Source organism: Oncorhynchus clarkii, chromosome 5, assembly GCF_045791955.1.
Source record: "Oncorhynchus clarkii lewisi isolate Uvic-CL-2024 chromosome 5, UVic_Ocla_1.0, whole genome shotgun sequence".
Lineage (NCBI taxonomy): Eukaryota > Metazoa > Chordata > Actinopteri > Salmoniformes > Salmonidae > Oncorhynchus > Oncorhynchus clarkii.
Genome location: NC_092151.1, coordinates 3,640,133 through 3,656,495, shown reverse-complemented (window position 1 = coordinate 3,656,495; position 16,363 = coordinate 3,640,133). Strand labels below are relative to the sequence as shown.

General features: G+C 48.9%; 1 protein-coding gene across 1 annotated transcript in view; it reads left to right on the top strand.

Moving 5' to 3' along the window:
• The window catches only part of LOC139409826 (metalloprotease TIKI1-like), a 134,353-nt gene that overhangs the window by 97,366 nt on the left and 20,624 nt on the right, over positions 1 to 16,363 (top strand). Inside the window, exon 5 of the mRNA XM_071155212.1 lies at positions 8,139 to 8,229. Coding sequence (XP_071011313.1) covers positions 8,139 to 8,229 — 91 coding nt within the window. The remainder of the gene's footprint in view (positions 1 to 8,138; positions 8,230 to 16,363) is intronic.

Genomic DNA, 16,363 nt, shown 5'->3' with positions numbered 1-16,363 from the left:
GAGGAGAGAGAAGAGAGAGAGACAGAGAGAGGGAGGAGAGAGAGAGAGGGAGAGGGAGGAGAGACAGAGAGAGAGAGCGAGGGAGGAGAGAGGGAGGAGAGAGACCGAGAGAGAGGGAGAGAGAGAGGGAGGAGAGAGTGTGGGAGGAGAGAGAGAGGGAGGGAGGAGAGAGAGGGAGAGCGTGAGGAGAGAGAGAGGGAGGAGAGAGACAGAGAGAGAGGGAGGAGAGAGAGACAGAGAGAGAGGGAGGAGAGAGAGACAAAGAGAGAGAGGGAGGAGAGAGAGAGAGAGAGAGAGAGCGAGGGAGGAGAGAGAGAGAGAGGAGAGGGGGAGGACAGAGAGAGGGAGAGAGAGAGGTTCATGTCTCTTGTTCATCTAGCCAGGGAGAGGGAGGGTTAAAGGGAGGAGAGAGAATTAGAGAGAATTAGACCGATACTAATTATCAAAATGATACATTTATCAAAATCCAGAAAAGAGTCTTCAACTACCTAAAAGGAAGCTATTTGCTTCCATAACAAAGCCATCACCTACAGATAAATTAACCTGGTCCCCTAAGCAAGCTGGTCCTGGGGCTCTGTTCACAAACACAAACACACCCTACAGAGCCCCAGGACAGCAGCACAATTAGACCCAACCAAATCATGAGAAAACAAATAGATAATTACTTGACACATTGGAAAGAATTAACAAAAAAACAGAGCAAACAAGAATGCTATTTGGCCCTACACAGAGAGTACACAGTGGCAGAATACCTGACCACTGTGACTGACCCAAAATTAAGGAAAGCTTTGACTATGTACAGACTCAGTGAGCATAGCCTTGCTATTGAGAAAGGCCGCCGTAGGCAGACATGGCTCTCAAGAGAAGACAGGCTATGTGCTCACTGCCCACAAAATGAGGTGGAAACTGAGCTGCACTTCCTAACCTCCTGTCCAACGTATGTGTAACGGTTCTCTTCCTCCTCCTCCTCCTCTGAAGAGGATCGGACAAAAACGCGGCGTAGTTGGTGTTCATGTTCTTTAATAAAGAAAAACCTCAAACATAATACAAAACAATAACCATGGAAACCCTAAACAGCCCTATACTGGTGCAAACAAACACAGAGACAGGAACAATCACCCACAAGATACCTAAAGAATATGGCTGCCTAAATATGGTTCCCAATCAGAGACAACAATAAACACCTGCCTCTGATTGAGAACCACTCTAGGCAATCATAGACTTACCTTGAGTACTACTCTAAACACAATCCCATAACTACAAACAACCCCAGACAAAACGAACCACATGAATCCCCATGTCACACCCTGGCCTAACCAAAATAATAACGAAAACACAGAATACTAAGGCCAGGGCGTGACAGTATGACCATATTAGAGAGACATATTTCCCTCAGGTTACACAGATCCATAAAGAATTAGAAAACAAATCCAATTTTGATTAACTCCCATATCTACTGGGTGAAATTCCACAGTGTGACATCACAGCAGCAAGATTTGTGACCTGTTGCCACAAGAAAAGGGCAACCAGTGAAGAACAAACACCATCGTAAATACAACCCATATTTATGTTTATTTATTTTCCCTTTTGTACTTTAACTATTTGCACATCGTTACAACACTGTATATATACATAATATGACATTTGAAAATGTCTTTATTCTTTTGGAACTTCTGTGAGTGTAATGTTTACTGTTAATTTTATATGGTTTATTTCACTTTTGTTTATTATCTACTCCACTTGTTTTGGCAATGTTAACATGTGTTTTCCATGCCAATAAAGCCCAGAGAGAGAGAGAGAGAGAGAGAGAGAGAGAGAGAGAGAGAGAGAGAGAGAGAGAGAGAGAGAGAGAGAGAGAGAGAGAGAGAGAGAGAGAGAGAGAGAGAGAGAGAGAGAGAGAGAGAGAGAGAGAGAGAGAGAGAGAGAGAGAGAGAGAGAGAGAGAGAGAGAGAGAGAGAGAGAGAGAGAGAGAGAGAGAGAGAGAGAGAGAGAGAGAGAGAGAGAGAGAGAGAGAGAGAGAGAGAGAGATTCAGAGAGATTCAGAGAGATTTAGGTTCAGAGAGAGGTTCAAATCTCTTGTACTCAGGGAAGTTTTGAATGAAACCTTTTAGCTTGGCTTCTCCTTAACTTCACCATCTCATCTGTGTCATGTGAAGTTTTGAATGAAACCTTTTAGCTTGGCTTCTCCTTAACTTCACCATCTCATCTGTGTCATGTGAGTCGGCCATCAGAATGGTGGGGTGTTTTCTGTGTCATGTGAGTCGACCATCAGAATGGTGGGGTGTTTTCTGTGTCGTGAGTCGACCATCAGAATGGTGGGGTGTTTTCTGGATTGACTTTGGCACCACTTGCTCTTGTCCATAATAATGGTCTGTTTCCTCTCCTGGACTCAGTAAAGACACTCTGGGTACGTGACAACATGCTCTCTGCTAACCGAGGGGCCAACAGAGAGAGGCTGCTTTAGTTTTGCTAGACTAATTAATAATTAATTAATTAATAATACTAATTATCCTTCAGATGGGGAGAGGAGAGAGAGAGAGAGAGAGAGAGAGAGAGAGAGAGAGAGAGAGAGAGAGGGAGGGAGTCAGGGTAACCCACAGGCTAGTCAGTCTGAGGTCAGTGTAACCAACAGGCTAGTCAGTCTGGGATCAGTGTAACCCACAGGCTATTCAGTCTGGGATCAGTGTAACCCACAGGCTAGTCAGTCTGGGATCAGTGTAACCCCCAGGCTAGTCAGTCTGAGGTCAGGGTAACCCACAGGCTAGTCAGTCTGAGGTCAGGGTAACCCACAGGTTAGTCAGTCTGAGGTCAGGGTAACCCACAGGCTAGTCAGTCTGAGGTCAGGGTAACCCACAGGCTAGTCAGTCTGAGGTCAGTGTAACCAACAGGCTAGTCAGTCTGGGATCAGTGTAACCCACAGGCTAGTCAGTCTGAGGTCAGTGTAACCCACAGGCTAGTCAGTCTGGGATCAGTGTAACCCACAGGCTAGTCAGTCTGGGATCAGTGTAACCCACAGGCTAGTCAGTCTGAGGTCAGTGTAACCCACAGGCTAGTCAGTCTGGGATCAGTGTAACCCACAGGCTAGTCAGTCTGGGATCAGTGTAACCCACAGGCTAGTCAGTCTGAGGTCAGTGTAACCCACAGGCTAGTCAGTCTGAGGTCAGTGTAACCCACAGGCTAGTCAGTCTGAGGTCAGTGTAACCCACAGGCTAGTCAGTCTGGGATCAGTGTAACCCACAGGCCAGTCAGTCTGAGGTCAGTGTAACCCACAGGCTAGTCAGTCTGAGGTCAGTGTAACCCACAGGCTAGTCAGTCTGAGGTCAGTGTAACCCACAGGCTAGTCAGTCTGGGATCAGTGTAACCCACAGGCTAGTCCGTCTGAGGTCAGGGTAACCCACAGGCTAGTCAGTCTGGGAACAGGGTAACCCACAGGCCAACCTACAGCAATAGTTAGTATCTTCCGGTCTTCCTGTCCTGTGGCTTCCTTCCTTTTAACATGATGAACAGCCAACCTGAGACATTACCTTCATTACTCATCATGCTAGTTGCCTGTAGCTGAGATCTAACCCTGTCCAGGGCTCACCTGTAGCTGAGATCTAACCCTATCCCTGCACAGGGCTCACCTGTACCTGAGATCTAACCCTAACTCTGCCCAGGGCTCACCTGTAGCTGAGATCTAACCCTAACCCTACCCAGGGCTCATCTGTACCTGAGATCTAATCCTGCCCAGGACACACCTGTACCTGAGATCTAACCCTGCCCAGGGCTCACCTGTAGCTGAGATCTAACCCTAACCCTGCCCAGGGCTCACCTGTACCTGAGATCTAACCCTAACCCTGCCCAGGGCTCACCTGTACCTGAGATCTAACCCTAACCCTGCCCAGGGATCACCTGTAGCTGACATCTAACCCTAACCCGGCCCAGGGCTTACCTGTACCTGATATCTATCCCTAACCCTGCCCAGGGCTCACCTGTACCTGAGATCTAACCCTAACCTTGCCCAGGGCTTTCCTGTAGCTGAGATCTAACCCTGACCCTGCCCAGGGCTCACCTGTACCTGAGATCTAACCCTAACCCTACACAGGGCTCATCTGTACCTGAGATCTAACCCTGCCCAGGACACACCTGTACCTGAGATCTAATCCTAACCCTGCCCAGGGCTCACCTGTAGCTGAGATCTAAGACGAACCCTGCCCAGGGCTCACCTGTAGCTTAGATCTAAGACTAACCCTGCCCAGGGCTCACCTGTACCTGAGATCTAACCCTAACTATGCCCAGGGCTCACCTGTAGCTGAGATCTAACCCTAACCCTGCCCAGGGCTCACATGTACCTGAGATCTAACCCTGCCCAGGGCTCACCTGTAGCTGAGATCTAACCCTAACCCTGCACAGGGCTCACCTGTACCTGAGATCTAACCCTAACCCTGCCCATGGCTCACCTGTACCTGAGATCTAACCCTAACCCTGCCCAGGGCTCACCTGTACCTGAGATCTAACCCTAACCCTGCCCAGGGCTCACCTGTACCTGAGATCTAACCCTAACCCTGCCCAGGGCTCACCTGTACCTGAGATCTAACCCTAACCCTGCCCAGGGATCACCTGTAGCTGACATCTAACCCTAACCCGGCCCAGGGCTTACCTGTACCTGATATCTATCCCTAACCCTGCCCAGGGCTCACCTGTACCTGAGATCTAACCCTAACCTTGCCCAGGGCTTTCCTGTAGCTGAGATCTAACCCTGACCCTGCCCAGGGCTCACCTGTACCTGAGATCTAACCCTAACCCTACACAGGGCTCATCTGTACCTGAGATCTAACCCTGCCCAGGACACACCTGTACCTGAGATCTAATCCTAACCCTGCCCAGGGCTCACCTGTAGCTGATATCTAAGACGAACCCTGCCCAGGGCTCACCTGTAGCTTAGATCTAAGACTAACCCTGCCCAGGGCTCACCTGTACCTGAGATCTAACCCTAACTATGCCCAGGGCTCACCTGTAGCTGAGATCTAACCCTAACCCTGCCCAGGGCTCACATGTACCTGAGATCTAACCCTGCCCAGGGCTCACCTGTAGCTGAGATCTAACCCTAACCCTGCACAGGGCTCACCTGTACCTGAGATCTAACCCTAACCCTGCCCATGGCTCACCTGTACCTGAGATCTAACCCTAACCCTGCCCAGGGCTCACCTGTACCTGAGATCTAACCCTAACCCTGCCCAGGGCTCACCTGTAGCTGAGATCTAACCCTAACCCTGCCCAGGGCTCACCTGTACCTGAGATCTAACCCTAACCCTGCCCAGGGCTCACCTGTACCTGAGATCTAACCCTAACCCAGCCCAGGGATCACCTGTAGCTGACATCTAACCCTAACCCGGCCCAGGGCTTACCTGTACCTGATATCTATCCCTAACCCTGCCCAGGGCTCACCTGTACCTGAGATCTAACCCTAACCCTGCCCAGGGCTTTCCTGTAGCTGAGATCTAACCCTGACCCTGCCCAGGGCTCACCTGTACCTGAGATCTAACCCTAACCCTACACAGGGCTCATCTGTACCTGAGATCTAACCCTGCCCAGGACACACTTGTACCTGAGATCTAATCCTAAACCTGCCCAGGGCTCACCTGTAGCTGAGATCTAAGACGAACCCTGCCCAGGGCTCACCTGTAGCTTAGATCTAAGACTAACCCTGCCCAGGGCTCACCTGTACCTGAGATCTAACCCTAACTATGCCCAGGGCTCACCTGTAGCTGAGATCTAACCCTAACCCTGCCCAGGGCTCACATGTACCTGAGATCTAACCCTGCCCAGGGCTCACCTGTAGCTGAGATCTAACCCTAACCCTGCACAGGGCTCACCTGTACCTGAGATCTAACCCTAACCCTGCCCATGGCTCACCTGTACCTGAGATCTAACCCTAACCCTGCCCAGGGCTCACCTGTAGCTGAGCTCTAACCCTAACCCGGCCCAGGGCTCACCTGTACCTGAGATCTAACCCTAACCCTGCCCAGGGCTCACCTGTACCTGAGATCTAACCCTAACCCTGCCCAGGGCTCACCTGTAGCTGAGATCTAACACTAACCCTGCCCAGGGCTCACATGTACCTGAGATCTAACCCTGCCTAGGGCACACCTGTAGCTGAGATCTAACTCTAACCCTGCCCATGGCTCACCTGTACCTGAGATCTAACCCTAACCCTGCCCAGGGCTCACCTGTACCTGAGATCTAACCCTAACCCTGCCCAGGGCTCACCTGTAGCTGAGATCTAACCCTAACCCGGCCCAGGGCTCACCTGTAGCTGAGATCTAATCCTAACCCTGCCCAGGGCTCACCTGTACCTGAGATCTAATCCTAACTCTGCCCAGGGCTCACCTGTAGCTGAGATCTAACAATAACCCTGCCCAGGGCTCACCTGTACCTGAGATCTAACCCTGCCCAGGGCTCACCTGTAGCTGAGATCTAACCCTAACCCTGCCCAGGGCTCACCTGTACCTGAGATCTAACCCTAACCCGGCCCAGGGCTCACCTGTACCTGAGATCTAACCCTAACCCTGCCCAGGGCTCACCTGTACCTGAGATCTAACCCTCCCCAGGGCTCACCTGTAGCTGAGATCTAACCCTAACCCTGCCCAGGGCTCACCTGTACCTGAGATCATTAAATAAGCATAAATATGGGTTGTATTTACAATGGTGTTTGTTCTTCACTGGTTGCCCTTTTCTTTTGGCAACAGGTCCCAAATCTTGCTGCTGTGATGGCACACTGTGGAATTTCACCCAGTAGATATGAGAGTTAATCAAAATTGGGTTTGTTTTCTAATTCTTAGTGGATCTGTGTAATCTGAGGGAAATACGTGTCTCTCATATGGTCATACATTTGGCAGGAGGTTAGGAAGTGCAGCTCAGTTTCCACCTCATTTTGTGGGCAGTGAGCACATAGCCTGTCTTCTCTTGAGAGCCATGTCTGCCTACGATGGCCTTTCTCAGTAGCAAGGCTACGCTCACTGAGTCTGTACAGTACACTACTCATCTCCTCTCTCTCTCTCTTCACTACTCATCTCTCTCTCTCTTCACTACTTATCTCCTCTCTCTCTCTCTTCACTACTCATCTCTCTCTCTCTCTCTTCACTACTCATCTCCTCTCTCTCTCTTCACTGCTCATCTCCTCTCTCTCTTCACTGCTCATCTCCTCTCTCTCTTCACTGCTCATCTCCTCTCTCTCTTCACTGCTCATCTCCTCTCTCTCTTCACTGCTCATCTCCTCTCTCTCTCTCTCTTCACTACTCATCTCCTCTCTCTCTTCACTGCTCATCTCCTCTCTCTCTCTCTTCACTACTCATCTCCTCTCTCTCTTCACTACTCATCTCCTCTCTCTCTTCACTACTCATCTCCTCTCTCTCTCTCTTCACTACTCATCTCCTCTCTCTCTTCACTGCTCATCTCCTCTCTCTCTTCACTACTCATCTCCTCTCTCTCTTCACTACTCATCTCCTCTCTCTCTTCACTACTCATCTCCTCTCTCTCTCTCTTCACTACTCATCTCCTCTCTCTCTTCACTACTCATCTCCTCTCTCTCTTCACTACTCATCTCCTCTCTCTCTTCACTGCTCATCTCCTCTCTCTCTTCACTGCTCATCTCCTCTCTCTCTTCACTACTTATCTCCTCTCTCTCTCTCTTCACTACTCATCTCCTCTCTCTCTCTTCACTACTCATCTCCTCTCTCTCTTCACTACTCATCTCCTCTCTTTCTTCACTACTCATCTCCTCTCTCTCTTCACTACTCATCTCCTCTCTCTCTCTCTTCACTACTCATCTCCTCTCTCTCTTCACTACTCATCTCCTCTCTCTCTTCACTACTTATCTCCTCTCTCTCTCTCTTCACTACTCATCTCCTCTCTCTCTTCACTGCTCATCTCCTCTCTCTCTTCACTACTTATCTCCTCTCTCTCTCTCTTCACTACTCATATTCTATTCCCTATGTAGTGACCATGGTGATCTGGTTGATCTGGTTAAAAGTAGTGCACTATAAAGGGAATAGCATGCCGTCTGTGACGCACACTGAGTGACATGGTTAGACTGCTGTCTGTGTCTCGCAGGGAGACTGAAACAGAGACTGAAATAGTGAACTGTGTTTATATTTCAGGTCACTTCCTGGGCAACAACACAGTGATTGATGTGCTGAGGAGTCAGGGCTATGAAGTGGAGCACACTCCTGCAGGGCAGCCCATTAGCAGGTAATGATACACACCTCGCTGTCCTCACCAACACACCACCCGCCTCTCTACCCTCCCCAGGATCTACCCTCGTTTCATACCACCCTCTCGCACTCTTTGACTACATCTCCTTACTCTCGCTCTCAATTCAATTTCATTTCAATTTAAGGGGCTTTATTGTCATGGGAAACATATTGTCATACATTGTCAAAGGAAGTGAAATAGATAATTAAAAAAAGTTAAATAAACCATATAAAATGAACAGTAAACATTACGCTCACAAAACTTCCAATGGAATACAGACATTACAAATGTCATATTATGTCCAAATACAGTGTTGTAACGATGTGCAAATATTACAAAAGGGAAAATAAATAAACATAAATATGGGTTGTATTTACAATGGTGTTTGTTCTTCACTGGTTGCCCTTTTCTCGTGGCAACAGATCACAAATCTTGCTGCTGTGATGGCACACTGTGGTATTTCACCCAGTAGATATGGGAGTTTATCAAAATCTGATTTGTTTTCTAATTCTTTATGGATCTGTGTAATCTGATGGAAATATGTCTCTCTAATATGGTCATACATTGGGCAGGAGGTTAGGAAGTGCAGCTCAGTTTCCACCTCATTTTGTGGGCAGTGAGCACATAGCCTGTCTTCTCTTGAGAGCCATGTCTGCCTACGGCGGCCTTTCTCAATAGCAAGGCTATGCTCACTGAGTCTGTACATAGTCAAAGCTTTCCTTAATTTTGAGTCAGTCACAGTGGTCAGGTATTCTGCCGCTGTGTACTCTCTGTTTAGGGACAAATAGCATTCTAGTTTGCTCTGTTTTTTTGTTAATTCTTTCCAATGTGTCAAGTAATTATCTTTTTGTTTTCTCATGATTTGGTTGGGTCTAATTGTGCTGTTGTCCTGGGGCTCTGTAGGGTGTGTTTGTGTTTGTGAACAGAGCCCCAGGACCAGCTTGCTTAGGGGACTCTTCTCCAGGTTCATCTCTCTGTAGGTGATGGCTTTGTTATGGAAGGTTTGGGAATCGCTTCCTTTTAGGTGGTTGTAGAATTTAACGTCTCTTTTCTGGATTTTGATAATTAGTGGGTATCGGTCCAATTCTGCTCTGCATGCATTATTTGGTGTTCTACGTTGTACACGGAGGATATTTTTGCAGAATTCTGTGTGCAGAGTCTCAATTTGGTGTTTGTCCCATTTTGTGAAGTCTTGGGTAGTGAGCAGACCCCAGACCTCACAACCATAAAGGGCAATGGGTTCTATTACTGATTCAAGTATTTTTAGCCAGGTCCTAATTGGTATGTTGAAATTTATGTTTCTTTTGATGGCATAGAATGCCCTTCTTGCCTTGTCTCTCAGATCGTTCACAGCTTTGTGGAAGTTACCTGTGGCACTGATGTTTAGGCCAAGGTATGTATAGTTTTTTGTGTGCTCTAGGGCAACAGTGTCTAGATGGAATTTGTATTTGTGGTTCTGGCAACTGGACATTTTTTGGGAACACCATTATTTTGGTCTTACTGACATTTACTGTCAGGGCCCAGGTCTGACAGAATCTGTGCAGAAGATATTTTCTTGTGGCAACAGGTCACAAATCTTGCTGCTGTGATGGCACACTGTGGTATTTCACCCAGTAGATATGGGAGTTTATCAGAATTGGATTTGTTTTCGAATTCTTTGTGGGTCTGTGTAATCTAAGGGAAATATGTCTCTCTAATATGGTCATACATTGGGCAGGAGGTTAGGAAGTGCAGCTCAGTTTCCACCTCATTTTGTGGGCAGTGAGTCTTCTCTTGAGAGCCATGTCTGCCTACTGCAGCCTTTCTCAATAGTATGGCTATGCTCACTGAGTCTGTACATACCCCTCCTTTCTCTCTCTCTCTCTCTCTCTCTGACTACCCCTCCTTTCTCTCTCTCTCTGACTACCCCTCCCTCCTCTCTCCCTCTGACTACTCCTCCTTTCTCTCTCTCTATCTCCCCCTGACTAACCCTCCTCTCTCTCTCTCTTGCTCTTTGACTACCCCTCCTCTCTTTCTTGACTACCCCTCCTTCTTCTCTCCCTCTGACTATCCCTCCTCCCTCTCTCGCTCTGTGACTACCCCTCTCTCCCTCTCTTGCTCTGTGACTACCCCTCCTTCCTCTCTCCCTCTGACTACCCCTCCTTCCTTCTCTCTCTCTGACTACCCCCCTCCTTCCTCTCTTCTCTTTGACTGCCCCTCCTTCCTCTCTCTCTCTGACTACCCCTCTCTCCCTCTGACTACCCCTCCTTCCTCTCTCTCTCTGACTGCCCCTCCTCTCTCTCTCTCTGACTACCCCCCCTCTCTCCCTCTGACTACCCCTCCTTCCTCTCTCTCTCTGACTACCCCTCCTTCCTCTCTCTCTTTGACTGCCCCTCCTCTCTCTCTCTCTGACTACCCCTCTCTCCCTCTGACTACCCCTCCTTCCTCTCTCGCTCTGTGACTACCCCTCCTCTCTTTCTTGACTACTCCTCCTTCCTCTCTCCCTCCGACTACCCCTCCTTCCTCTCTATTTCTAACTACCCCTCCTCTCTCTCTCTCTGACTGCCCCTCCTGCCTCTCTCTTTCTCTCTCACTACCCCTCCCCTCTTTCTCCCTCTAACTACCCCTCCTCCCTATCTCTTCTGACTACCCCTCCTCCCTCTCTCTCTGACTACCCCTCCTCCCTCTCTCTCTGACTACCCCTCCTCCCTCTCTCTTCTGACTACCCCTCCTCCCTCTCTCTCTGGATATATATACAGATATACAGAGAGATGTACAGAGGCCTGTGTGATTCATACTGCAGCCAACACCCTGAGGCCTGTGTGATTTAGCCAACCCCCTGAGGCCTGTGTGATTCATACTGCAGCCAACACCCTGAGGCCTGTGTGATTCAGCCAACCCCCTGAGGCCTGTGTGATTCATACTGCAGCCAACACCCTGAGGCCTGTGTGATTCATACTGCAGCCAACCCCCTGAGGCCTGTGTGATTCAGCCAACCCCCTGAGGCCTGTGTGATTCAGCCAACCCCTTGAGGCCTGTGTGATTCATACTGCAGCCAACACCCTGAGGCCTGTGTGATTCATACTGCAGCCAACCCCCTGAGGCCTGTGTGATTCAGCCAACCCCCTGAGGCCTGTGTGATTCAGCCAACCCCCTGAGGCCTGTGTGATTCATACTGCAGCCAACCCCCTGAGGCCTGTATGATTCATACTGCAGCCAACCCCCTGAGGCCTGTTTGATTCATACTGCAGCCAACCCCCTGAGGCCTGTGTGATTCATACTGCAGCCAACCCCCTGAGGCCTGTATGATTCATACTGCAGCCAACCCCCTGAGGCCTGTATGATTCATACTGCAGCCAACCCCCTGAGGCCTGTTTGATTCATACTGCAGCCAACCCCCTGAGGCCTGTGTGATTCATACTGCAGCCAACCCCCTGAGGCATGTATGATTCATACTGCAGCCAACCCCCTGAGGCCTGTGTGATTCATACTGCAGCCAACACCCTGAGGCCTGTGTGATTCATACTGCAGCCAACCCCCTGAGGCCTGTGTGATTCATACTGCAGCCAACCCCCTGAGGCCTGTGTGATTCATACTGCAGCCAACACCCTGAGGCATGTGTGATTCATACTGCAGCCAACCCCCTGAGGCCTGTGTGATTCATACTGCAGCCAACCCCCTGAGGCCTGTATGATTCATACTGCAGCCAACCCCCTGAGGCCTGTATGATTCATACTGCAGCCAACCCCCTGAGGCCTGTGTGATTCATACTGCAGCCAACCCCCTGAGGCCTGTGTGATTCATACTGCAGCCAACCCCCTGAGGCCTGTATGATTCATACTGCAGCCAACCCCCTGAGGCCTGTATGATTCATACTGCAGCCAACCCCCTGAGGCCTGTGTGATTCATACTGCAGCCAACACCCTGAGGCCTGTGTGATTCATACTGCAGCCAACCCCCTGAGGCCTGTGTGATTCATACTGCAGCCAACCCCCATGAGGCCTGTATGATTCATACTGCAGCCAACCCCCTGAGGCCTGTATGATTCATACTGCAGCCAACCCCCTGAGGCCTGTGTGATTCATACTGCAGCCAACCCCCTGAGGCCTGTGTGATTCATACTGCAGCCAACCCCCTGAGGCCTGTATGATTCATACTGCAGCCAACCCCCTGAGGCCTGTATGATTCATACTGCAGCCAACCCCCTGAGGCCTGTGTGATTCATACTGCAGCCAACACCCTGAGGCCTGTGTGATTCATACTGCAGCCAACCCCCTGAGGCCTGTGTGATTCATACTGCAGCCAACCCCCATGAGGCCTGTATGATTCATACTGCAGCCAACCCCCTGAGGCCTGTATGATTCATACTGCAGCCAACCCCCTGAGGCCTGTGTGATTCATACTGCAGCCAACCCCCTGAGGCCTGTATGATTCATACTGCAGCCAACCCCCTGAGGCCTGCGTGGGATTTCTTTATTTTTGTCTCTCTGTTTCACCAACTGGATTTCAATTGGAAATAATTTCCCAGTATGCACACTTCTCCTAGTTGGTGTAATTCCACCCGTGAACCAGAACCAGATGTCTGCTCCGTTCTGCTCGGACTGTTTTGAAAAATGTTGTCTGCAAATCATCTGAACATTCTGCCGCAATTACCCCTTTTATTTAACTCATTCTCTGCTAAAATATTCATATTTCTACAGCTCATTATTACATTAAAATTAACCCTGATTAATACCCCCTAATATAGACTTATGTAGACATGGGGAACATTAGACTATGTAGGTAGTACATAGCCTAATATACACCCTTGTACACCTTTAACATCTTATACACCCTTACACACCTTTATACACCTTTACACCCTTATACACCTTTACACCCTTATACACCCTTACACATCTTATACACCCTTGCACACCTTTATACACCCTTATACACCCATATGCACCCGTATAAACCTTTTACACCCTTATACACCTTTACACTCTTATACAACCTTATATACCCTTATACACCTTTATACACCTTACACACCTTTATACACCTTACACACCCTTATACACCTTTATACACTGTTATACTCCTTTTACACCCATATACACCCTTATACACCCTTACACACCTTTATACACCTTACACACCCTTATACACCCTTACACACCTTTATACACCCTTACACACCTTTATACACCTTACACACCCTTATACACCTTTATACACCCATATGCACCCGTATAAACCTTTTACACCCTTACACACCTTTATACACCTTACACACCCTTATACACCCTTACACACCTTTATACACCTTACACACCCTTATACACCTTTATACACCCATATGCACCCGAATAAACCTTTTACACCCTTACACACCTTTATACACCTTACACACCCTTATACACCCTTGCACACCTTTATACACCTTACACACCCTTATACACCCTTACACACCTTTATACACCCTTACACACCCTTATACACCCTTACACACCCTTATACACCTTTATACACCCATATGCACCCGTATAAACCTTTTACACCCTTACACACCTTTATACACCTTACACACCCTTATACACCCTTACACACCTTTATACACCCTTACACACCCTTATACACCCTTACACACCCTTATACACCTTTATACACCCATATGCACCCGTATAAACCTTTTACACCCTTACACACCTTTATACACCTTACACACCCTTATACACCCTTACACACCTTTATACACCCTTACACACCCTTATACACCCTTACACACCCTTATACACCTTTATACACCCATATGCACCCGTATAAACCTTTTACACCCTTACACACCTTTATACACCTTACACACCCTTATACACCCTTACACACCTTTATACACCCTTACACACCCTTATACACCCTTACACACCCTTATACACCTTTATACACCCATATGCACCCGTATAAACCTTTTACACCCTTACACACCTTTATACACCTTACACACCCTTATACACCCTTACACACCTTTATACACCTTACACACCCTTATACACCTTTATACACCCATATGCACCCGAATAAACCTTTTACACCCTTATACACCTTTATACACCTTACACACCCTTATACACCCTTACACACCTTTATACACCCTTACACACCTTTATACACCTTACACACCCTTATACACCTTTATACACCCATATGCACCCGAATAAAACCTTTTACACCCTTACACACCCTTATACACCTTACACACCCTTACACACCCTTATACACCTTTATACACCTTACACACCCTTATACACCCTTACACACCTTTATACACCCTTATACACCTTACACACCCTTACACACCCTTATACACCTTTATACACCCTTACACACCCTTACACACCCTTATACACCTTTATACACCTTACACACCCTTATACACCCTTACACACCTTTATACACCCTTATACACCTTACACACCCTTATACACCCTTACACACCTTTATAACAAAGGGCAAATACATGTAATGTGACCTCATTTTTACATTTAGTATACATTTGTATTTAGTATATTAGTTTAGTATATTACATTTATATACATTCTTATCCAGAGCGACTTGCAGGAGTAATTAGGGTTAAGTGCCATCCTCAAAGGCACACTGACAGTTTTTTCATCTAGTCCCCTCGGAGATTCGAACCAACAAGCTTTCGGGTTACTGCCCCCAACACTCCGCCTGGCTACCTGCCAGCCCAGTCAATTCCTCATTGGTCATTGTGAAATATTTGACAATTTGTAGTTGTTTTGTTACACTGCGTACAAATTCCTCGTTGTGGCTCTAAAGCCCCGTAGCCTGAACAGGCCTTATCCACATAATCAACTGCAGAACATCCCAAGGGTTCTTGTAAATTCAAACATTTACAAGCTGAATGGACTGTGTGTTCATAGCAGTAGGTTAGACTACACAGCTCCTCCACTCTACACAACTCCTCCACTCTACACAGCTCCTCCACTCTACACAGCTCCTCCACTCCACACAGCTGCTCCACACAGCTCCTCCACTCCACACAGCTCCTCCACTCCACACAGCTCCTCCACTCCACACAGCTCCTCCACTCCACACAGCTGCTCCACTCTACACAGCTCCTCCACTCCACACAGCTCCTCCACTCCACACAGCTCCTCCACTCCACACAGCTGCTCCACTCCACACAGCTGCTCCACTTCACACAGCTGCTCCACTCTACACAGCTGCTCCACTCCACACAGCTCCTCCACTCTACACAGCTCCTCCACTCTACACAGCTGCTCCACTCTACACAGCTCCTCCACTCTACACAGCTGCTCCACTCTACACAGCTCCTCCACTCTACACAGCTCCTCCACTCCACACATCTGCTCCACTCCACACAGCTCCTCCACTCCACACAGCTCCTCCACTCTACACAGCTGCTCCACTCTACACAGCTCCTCCACTCTACACAGCTCCTCCACTCCACACAGCTGCTCCACACCACACAGCTCCTCCACTCCACACAGCTCCTCCACTCTACACAGCTCCTCCACTCCACACAGCTGCTCCACTCCACACAGCTCCTCCACTCCACACAACTCCTCCACTCCACACAGCTCCTCCCCTCCACACAGCTCCTCCACTCCACACAGCTCCTCCACTCTACACAGCTCCTCCACTCCACACAGCTCCTCCACTCCACACAGCTCCTCCACTCCACACAGCTGCTCCACGCTGCTCCACTCCACACAGCTCCTCCACTCCACACAGCTCCTCCACTCTACACAGCTGCTCCACTCCACACAGCTCCTCCACTCTACACAGCTCCTCTACTCCACACAGCTGCTCCACTCCACACAGCTCCTCCACTCCACACATCTCCTCCACACTACACAGCTCCTCCACTCCACACAGCTGCTCCACTCCACACAGCTCCTCCACTCCACACAGCTCCTCCACTCTACACAGCTCCTCCACTCCACACAGCTGCTCCACTCCACACAGCTCCTCCACTCCACACAGCTCCTCCACTCCACACATCTCCTCCACTCCACACAGCTCCTCCCCTCCACACAGCTCCTCCACTCTACACAGCTCCTCCACTCCACACAGCTCCTCCACTCCACACAGCTCCTCCACTCCACACAGCTCCTCCACTCCACAC